The 9,409-nt window shown below is 54.5% G+C and overlaps 1 protein-coding gene across 3 annotated transcripts in view; it reads left to right on the top strand.

Moving 5' to 3' along the window:
* Positions 1-248: 248 nt before the first annotated feature.
* The window catches only part of CNNM1 (cyclin and CBS domain divalent metal cation transport mediator 1), an 84,710-nt gene continuing 75,549 nt past the window's right edge, over positions 249-9,409 (top strand). For 2 of the 3 annotated variants that reach the window (XR_013262859.1, XM_077455658.1), the window contains exon 1: positions 250-1,707. Coding sequence is in view for 2 of the 3 variants with exons in the window: in XM_077455658.1 (XP_077311784.1) it covers positions 354-1,707 (1,354 nt within the window). In the remaining variant the exon portion in view is untranslated. Of the gene's footprint in view, positions 1,708-9,409 lie in introns of all 3 variants that reach the window. The other variant, XM_077455659.1, reaches the window with a different exon arrangement.

The raw sequence follows: 9,409 nt of genomic DNA, 5'->3' as shown, positions 1-9,409 counted from the left end.
ACACTCGAGGCTCCTCCCCCCGTGGCTCGTCCTCCCGCTCTCATTGGGCTACTCTCCCTGTAGTTCCTCCTATCTATCAGTAGCAGACTCGAAGCTCCTCCCCACTATAGCTCGTCTTTTCGCTGTCATTGGCAAGCCCGGGGCGCCTCCCCCCTCTGTAGTTCCTCCCACCTGTCATTAGCCAGTCGAGGCTAGTCCTCCCGCTTTCATTGGCTGACTAGGAGGGCTCTCCTCCCCTCCGCATTGGCCGGTTCGGGGCTCCTCCCCTGTGCCGCTCTTCCACCTGTCATTGGCAGGGACGCGTCTTACCTGTAGCTCCTCCCCCTCCTGCTGTCAGTGTCCGGGGCCCTGGCATGGCGGTCGGTCGGTGCTCCCCCTCCCCCTTCTTCCTCTTGCTGGTCTCCCGGTGTTGCTCCGGTTGGTTGCTCGGGCTCCGCCCGGAGGACACGGTGGGCGGGCGGGTGTCTCTGGAGGGGGGGACCCTGCGGGCGGCGGAGGGGACCCGCTTCACTCTCCGGTTGTATTTCCAGCCGCCTCCTTTCCCGGTGAACGGCAGCGGCGGCGGGGAGGAGGAGGTGGGGCCCCGGTTGGTGTTCGTGGAGGAGCCTCGGTCGGGTGGGGATTGGTGTGAGGAGGGGGGCTCCCCGGACGTGGAGGTGTCGGGGCCCCTGGGGTCCCCCGGCGGGGGGTCGGCGGTGGTGGAGGTCCGGGTGGGGGAGTTGCGGAAGGGCGAGCGGGGGAGGGTGTTCTCGGTGTGCGCCTACGACGGGCGGCGGTGGGAGCACCACGGGGGCGGGGAGTTCTCTCTGGAGGTGCGTCCGGTGGAGGAGGGGCTGTCCGGCGGGGTCCGGGTGGTGGTGTCGGGGGTCCTCCTGGCGGTGTCGGCCATATTCGGGGGTCTGCGGCTCTGCCTGCTCTCCTTGGACCCCGTGGAGCTCCGCGTCCTCCAGAACAGCGGCTCGGCGGCTGAGAAGCAGCAAGCGGGACGGGTCCAGTCGGTCCGGGCGCGGGGATCCTTCCTGCTCTGCTCCCTACTGCTGGGGAACGCCCTGGCCAACGCCTCCCTGGCCGGCTGGCTGTACCGGGTGGTCCTCCCGGCGGAGCCCTGGCTGGCTGTCCTGGCGTCTACGGCAGGGGTCTTCCTGTGCGGGGAGGTGGCCCCCTACTCCGTGTGTTCCCGGCACGGCCTGGCCATCGCCTCCCGCAGCGTCTGCCTGAGCCGCCTCCTGATGGCCGTCACCTCCCCGCTCTCCTTCCCGCTCAGCCGCCTCCTGGACTGGGCGCTCCCCCAGGAGATCAGCACCTTCTACACCCGGGAGAAGCTGGTGGAGACGCTGCGGGCTGCCGACCCCTACAACGACCTGCTGAAGGAGGAGCTCAACATCATCCAGGGGGCGCTGGAGCTTCACACCAAGGCCGTGGAGGACGTGCTGACCCCGCTGGGCGACTGCTTCATGCTGCGCGCCGACGCCGTCCTCGACTTCGCCACCGTCTCTGACATCCTGCGCAGCGGCTACACTCGCATCCCCGTCTACGAGGGCGACGACCGCGCCAACATCGTGGACATCCTCTTCGTCAAGGACCTGGCCTTCGTGGACCCCGACGACTGCACCCCCCTCCAGACCGTCACCCGCTTCTACCACCGCCCGCTGCACTGCGTCTTCAACGACACGCGGCTGGACGCCGTGCTGGAGGAGTTCAAGAAGGGTGAGACTGCCGGAGGAGTGTGATCCGTCATTCCCGTCCTTCCTCATTTACCGTCATCACCGTCCTTCATCCTTTACCGTCATCATCACCATTCTTCATCCTTTACCATCATCACCGTCCTTCATCATCATTTACCGTCATCATCGTCATCGCCATTCTTCATTTACCGTCATCGCCGACCTTCATTTAGCATCATCACCACCCTTCATCATTTACCGTCATCATCACCACCCTTCATCATTTACCGTCATCATCACCACCCTTCATCATTTACCGTCATCATCACCACCCTTCATCATTTACCATCATCATCACCACCCTTCATCATTTACCATCGTCATCTTCACCATCCTTCATCATTTACCATCGTCATTCTTCATCATTTACCATCACCCCCCCCCCCCCCCCCCAATCCTACATCAATTACCATCATCCCTATCCTTCATCATATACCGTCGTTGTCCCCATCCTTCATCATTTACCACCATCACGGTCATCCCTATTTCGCTATATACACCCTAGTCATCATTCACCATAATCATCCCCATCCATCACTACATACCCTATTCATCATCATCAATAACCAGCTGGATGCTGTGCTGGAGGATTTCAAGAATGATGAAACCACCAGAGGAGTGTGAAAGTCATCCCCATCCTTCGCTACCCTATTCATTATTCACAATCATCATCCCCATGCTTCATTATATATACCCTATTCATCATCATTGCCATCCTTCTCTGTGTCCTATTCATCATCATCATCATCATCATAAACAACACCCAGCTGGAGGAGTTCAAGAAGGATGAGACCGACGGAGGAGTGTGATCCGTCATCCTCATCCTTCCTCATTTACCAACATAATCCCCATCTTTCACTATTTACACCCTATTCATCATTAATCATGATCATCCCCATCCTACACTATTTACACCCTATTCATCATTAACCTTGATCATCCCCATCCTTCACGATTTACACCCTATTCATCATCATTAACCATGATCATCCCCATCCTTCACTATTTACACCCTATTCATCATTAACCTTGATCATCCCCATCCTTCACTATTTACACCCTATTCATCATTAACCATGATCATCCCCATCCTACACTATTTACATCCTATTCACCATCATCAACACCCAGCTGGTGGCTGGGCATCATCCCCATCCTTCATTTACCCTTATCACCGTCGCCCCCATCCTTCACTATATACCTTATTCATCATCACCATCCTCCGTACCCTGTTCATCATCAACACCCAGCTGGACGTATGCTGGAGGAGTTCAAGAAGGGTGAGACTATCAGAGGAGTTTGATCCAACATCTCCATCCTTCACTACCCTTTTCACCATCATCATCTCCATCCTTCATTATATACCCTATTGACCATCATCATCCTCATTAGTGTGTCTTCCCTATACATTATCATCAACACCTAGCTAAACACCCCGTGCCGGGGGAGTTAAAAAGAGTGGGACCAGTGGAAGAGTATGGAGGCCGCATCCTGCATCAACATTCCTATCTCTCCCTGGACCCGATTCCCTCCCCTCCGGCTTCTCTCCCTGGACCCGATTCCCTCCCCTCCGGCTTCTCTCCCTGGACCCGATTCCCTCCCCTCCGGCTTCTCTCCCTGGACCCGATTCCCTCCCCTCCGACTTCTCTCCCTGGACCCGATTCCCTCCCCTCCGGCTTCTCTCCCTGGACCCGATTCCCTCCCCTCCGGCTTCTCTCCCTGGACCCGATTCCCTCCCCTCCGGCTTCTCTCCCTGGACCCGATTCCCTCCCCTCCGGCTTCTCTCCCTGGACCCGATTTCCCTCCGGCTTCTCTCCCTGGACCCGATTTCCCTCCGGCTTCTCTCCCTGGACCCGATTTCCCTCCGGCTTCTCTCCCTGGACCCGATTTTCCCTCCGGCTTCTCTCCCTGGACCCGTTTTCCCTCCGGCTTCTCTCCCTGGACCCGATTTCCCTCCGGCTTCTCTCCCTGGACCCGATTTCCCTCCGGCTTCTCTCCCTGGACCCGATTTCCCTCCGGCTTCTCTCCCTGGACCCGATTTCCCTCCGGCTTCTCTCCCTGGACCCGATTTCCCTCCGGCTTCTCTCCCTGGACCCGATTTCCCTCCGGCTTCTCTCCCTGGACCCGATTTCCCTCCGGCTTCTCTCCCTGGACCCGATTTCCCTCCGGCTTCTCTCCCTGGACCCGATTTCCCTCCGGCTTCTCTCCCTGGACCCGATTTCCCTCCGGCTTCTCTCCCTGGACCCGATTTCCCTCCGGCTTCTCTCCCTGGACCCGATTTCCCTCCGGCTTCTCTCCCTGGACCCGATTTCCCTCCGGCTTCTCTCCCTGGACCCGATTTCCCTCCGGCTTCTCTCCCTGGACCCGATTTCCCTCCGGCTTCTCTCCCTGGACCCGATTTCCCTCCGGCTTCTCTCCCTGGACCCGATTTCCCTCCGGCTTCTCTCCCTGGACCCGATTTCCCTCCGGCTTCTCTCCCTGGACCCGATTTCCCTCCGGCCTCTCTCTCTCTTCTCTCTGGCTTCTCTCTCTTCTCTCTGGCTTCTCTCTCTCTGGCTTCTCTCTCTCTGGCTTCTCTCTCTCTGGCTTCTCTCTCTCTGGCTTCTCTCTCTCTGGCTTCTCTCTCTCTGGCTTCTCTCTCTCTGGCTTCTCTCTCTCTGGCTTCTCTCTCTCTGGCTTCTCTCTCTCTGGCTTCTCTCTCTCTGGCTTCCCTCTCTCTGGCTTCCCTCTCTCTGGCTTCCCTCTCTCTGGCTTCCCTCTCTCTGGCTTCCCTCTCTCTGGCTTCTCTCTCTCTGGCTTCTCTCTCTCTGGCTTCTCTCTCTCTGGCTTCTCTCTCTCTGGCTTCTCTCTCTCTGGCTTCTCTCTCTCTGGCTTCTCTCTCTCTGGCTTCTCTCTCTCTGGCTTCTCTCTCTCTGGCTTCTCTCTCTCTGGCTTCTCTCTCTCTGGCTTCTCTCTCTCTGGCTTCTCTCTCTCTGGCTTCTCTCTCTCTGGCTTCTCTCTCTCTGGCTTCTCTCTCTCTGGCTTCTCTCTCTCCGGCTTCTCTCTCTCCGGCTTCTCTCTCTCCGGCTTCTCTCTCTCCGGCTTCTCTCTCAAATGTGGAAAATTTCAAGGGGTATGAATACTTTTTCATGGCACCGTAGTTAGGTTCCCTGTCATTCAGATACAATATTGGCTTAAACGGAGCGGTATCGCAGCCTGGATAGGAAGTCGGGGGGAAACGTGGATTCCTGGAAGCAGCATTCCAGTTGGGTTCACGTCATCCAGGTGACCCTTGGAGGCCATATTGAGTCAGCAGAGTTTTTAACTTCCTGCTCCCCAGGTTATGGTACACATTCGCATGCAGGTAGTGTAGAGATAGGTTCCCTGTCTGTCAGGGATAGTATTAGCTGCAGGGAGAGGTTCTGCACGAGAAGGGAAAACTTAGGGCTTGCACTTGCTTTTGACATCTTCCAGTTTGGGTATGAGATGGCCAGGCCACATTCTGCCCCTCCAGACAGACACTGTCAGTTCACACTGGGCTTGTTCTGAACAGTTTGCCTTGACTAAGATACAAGTTCTGCCTTTTCTGCAATACAAGTTCTTTTGATTGCACCTGGACTGTGTCTGCACCCACCCACACTTGGCAGGCTATGTCCCTTGCAGCGGGTGCAGAAGGAGGACTGGGCTCCAGCATGGCTCTGCTGGATTGGACAATACCAAAGTTTAAGGGCTCTAATATTCCCCTGGCAGAGTTGGAGGAGAGACTGGAAGAAGAACTCACCCCAACCCCATGGGGGCAAGAACCCTTGGACACATATCCAAGAATTTTGCTTGGTCTGGAGTCAAAAATCCCTCCAGGCCATCATTAAACAATTGCCTACCGGGGCATCGGGACGACCTCGGGACAGACAATTTAGAGTCGCAGCAAGTCGGAGGACATAGTCCCACCAAACACAGTGGTATCTGCCAGTGCCTTATTGACTCCACGTCACAGATCAGTCGTGGAGTATAATTTTGACTTATGTGTAGAGATTTAGAGTGTGGGGACAACTGGACCCCCTCCCCTGCTGGCTGTCCCTCACAGCAGAAATTAATATACCTATCCTGGTTTAAGGAATCGCCCAAGGGAGGATTCAAATTACCCCACCTGTTTGGCAAATATGGACATTCAGGCCAGTGGGCCCATGGCTGCAAACTGGAAGTGCTCCAGGCCTATGAGACCCAAAAGAGGACAACCAAGAAAAATCTGAAGTGGGGGGGGGGGGGGGGTCTGTATATCCCCCCAAGCAAAAATTACTTTTGGCACCCCTACAAGAGGGGGTCTAGTCATTCCCTGTTGAGGCTCACAAAAAGCTAAAGGGGGGCCATTGTCATGGTGGAACCCCACAAGGATCCTGTGATGCCAGGGGAGTGGCTGGTGGGCTGTATCCTGTCCAAGGTCTACTGGGAAAGAGTCTTAGTGCAACTCATGATCCTTGAAATGCCAAATTTTCTGCCTAGGTAGGCCACCCTGGCTGATCTCTACAGGGGGGCCTAGGCACTGCATCTCTGAGGCCCAACCAGGGGTGGAAGTAGTATGTGATCCTCTACAGGCAGCTATGGCCCCCTGGGACGAGACGTAACACAGGTCACTACTAAAACAGCTGCATATCCCCTTCAAAGACTTTTCTGTACCCCAGCAGAGACTACTTCATCATCTGCTGGAAAAGCACCTGTTAGTGTTTGCCACCAGTCCAGAGGGATTCGGGTTCAACAAAGCCATTGACCACCCAATCCATACGGGAGATGCACCACCTATCCTGGAGCTGTACCATCACATTCCCCTAGCGCTGTGCCAAGAGGTCCAGGATTTACTCCTCAATATGCTACAAAGTGAAGTGGTTCAGGAAAGTCGCAGTCCTCGACTGCCCCTGTCATCCTAAAAGAAGGATTACAGCCTACAGTTCTGTGTGACCTATCGTAAACTCAATGCATGCACCTACAGGGATGCCTATGCACTGCCTCAGGTTGAGGATTCCCAAATGGGCCCTTGGACAAGCCAAGTTCTTCTCCACGCTGGAGCTGACCAGTGGCTACTGGCAAGTCATGGTGCTGGACCAGGACAGAGAAGATCTCCTTTATCACTCTTCTGGGACTGTTTGAGTTTAGCCTCATCAATGCCCTCAGCACCTTCCAACGTATAATTAAATTAGGTCTTGGGGACTTCAATTTCAAGACTGTGCTAGTTTACGTCAATGATATTATCAGCTTCTCCAAGACATTTAAAGGATGTGTAAAACATTTGGACCAATACGGGCCAAAGCTTAAACCCAGCAAGTGCCACACGATGAGGCAGAAGATATAGTACTTGGGGCATGTTGTCAAGACCAGAGGTGTGTCTCCAGACCTAGCCAAGGTACAAACTATCCAGAGTAACACCCTCCAAAAACTATAACTGAGCTGCACTCCTTTTTAGAGCGGTTCATCCCGAAGTTCACCCAAATAGCTGGCCTGCTTAACCAGTTGCTGAGTAGGCACAGCACCCAAAAGAAGAGTGGACCTACACCTTCCACCCAGTCACAATGGCACGGCCCTCAGAATCAAGCCTAGAGCCTGATCTCTGCCTGTTGCTGGCTTATGTGCACTACACCCAGCCCCTTTGGGTGTATATGGATGGGAGTCTAAAGGGTCTGGGGTCATCCTGGCCCAAGTGCAGGATGGCCAATTGAGGATAGTTGCTTATGCCAGCCGGAGCCTATGGCCCACCGAAAAAGAATCTTCACAACTACAGCTCTTTTAAGCATGAGCTGCTCCCCCTAGTATGGGCCTTCATTGAGAAATCTGGAATATCTCACGGTGGCCGACATTGAAGTTGGACAGCACAGTGGTGTAGTGGGCAGCACTCTCACCTAGTAGTAAAAAGGGTTGCTGGTTCGAATCCCAACCATGGCACTACCTGCCTGGAGTTTGCATGTTCTCCCTGTGTCTGCGTGGGTTTCCCCGGGTACTCCGGTTTCCTCCCACACTCCAAAGACATGCAGGTAGGTTAATTGGCTTCTGTCCAAAATTGGCCCTAGTATATGAATGGGGACCTTGGATTGTGGGCTCCTTGAGGGTAAGGACCGATGTGAGTGTGCGATATACAGGGATAGGGACAATTGTAGACACTCAGCTTTGTAACTATGTAACCCCCTGGCCTATCTGCAAACCACGAAGTTGGGGCCGTTGGAACAGAGGCCTGCCTGGCATGGTTCAAGCTCAAGCTCTAATATCGGCCAGGGAAGCTTAACAGACATGCAGATGTTCTGTCCGAACTTCCAACGGAATGCTGATCAGTGAAATGACCTGAACCTAATGCCAATTCAGTGCTACCTTTCTCGAAAGCACAAACCGACCATCCAAGAGTGTCAGAAGTTGTGCCCTGGGACAGTCTGGAATTGCGGGACGAAATACTCTACCATCAGGCATGCATCCTCGCTGATCAAGGGGAAGTTCTCCCAAGTTGTGGTCCCCCATTTGCATGATGCTCCAGACAATTTTAGGGTAGATCAGGCACAAGTTTGAAGGTACTTCTACTTGTCAGACTGGGTGCACAAAGCTTGCGTGCAAAAGTTTCACTATACACAAGGCTCTCCCTGAAAAGACAACTTCCATGACAATCGCCACCTCTGAACCTTTCGAATTGGTCATCGTGGACTTTCTGACGATCTCCAGCGCCTCTTCTGGTTACCAGTAGGTGCTGGTTTTTTCGATGACCACTTCACCAAATTTGCGGCAGTGGTGCTTACCATATACCAAACAGCAGCCACCACTGCCGAACTTTTCTGGGAGAATATTTTCTAAACCTATGGTTGCCCAAAGTGGATCTTGTTGGACCACGGCCAAGAACTTTGAATCAGTAATCATGACAGAACTCTGCTGTCTTAGTTGTATCCGGAAGTGTCAAACCACCCCCTATCGCCCCCAGGGTGATGGCGCCTGTGACCTGTTCAATTGCACCCTGCTGGGAATGCTACAGGCCCTAGAACTGAGCTACCAAAGATTGGAGGCAGCAACACGGAGGGGCCATGGTGTGGACCTATAACAGCACTGTCCACTGGCCAGGTGCCCTTCTTCCTAATGTTCGGGAAATAAGGCTGGATGCCTGTGGACCTCTTGTTGGGGACACCAGAACACATTGCAGTCCAAATGCCTAGTTCTTTGGTACAGGAGCTTTGGATGCGGATGCAAAAGGCCAAGCAACTGGTGTTGGACAAGCACAAGGAGATGGCACCTGTCTCTACTCTGGAGGAGCTGCCACTGTGATTGGGAGATCGGGTGTTGGTAAAGAATACCAAACATACCATAGGGAGTAAGCTGGAGCCCAAGTGGGAACGTGCCCCATATCGGGTGGTGGGGCAGCCTTTCCCACTTATCCCTGTCTGTGACCTGGAATCGGAGGGGGCCATCCTGTGAAGAAGCGACTATGCCAAAATATGCCTTGTGTGCTGGCGAGTGACTGCTCCAGGAAGCCTGCCAATGACTTGGAGGTGTTTGACTCAGCGGATCTTCCTCATTGCATGAAGCCCTTGCTGATTGGTTTCTGCCGCCTCTCATGCTCTCGTCTCTAGTCTCCGCTAACCAAGACTTGACGGCCCTAGTGCCTGGAGTCCAGCAGGCTCCAACAACCCTATCCAGTATCGCAGACTGTACGGACTTGTCCAAAGATTCAACCTTGGGTCCAGGTG

Source organism: Lithobates pipiens, unplaced genomic scaffold, assembly GCF_037356315.1.
Source record: "Lithobates pipiens isolate NorthernLeopardFrog02 unplaced genomic scaffold, aLitPip1_a1.2 Scaffold_25, whole genome shotgun sequence".
Lineage (NCBI taxonomy): Eukaryota > Metazoa > Chordata > Amphibia > Anura > Ranidae > Lithobates > Lithobates pipiens.
The sequence above is the reverse complement of the archived record's forward strand: the minus strand, read 5'-3'. Positions and strand labels throughout refer to the sequence as shown.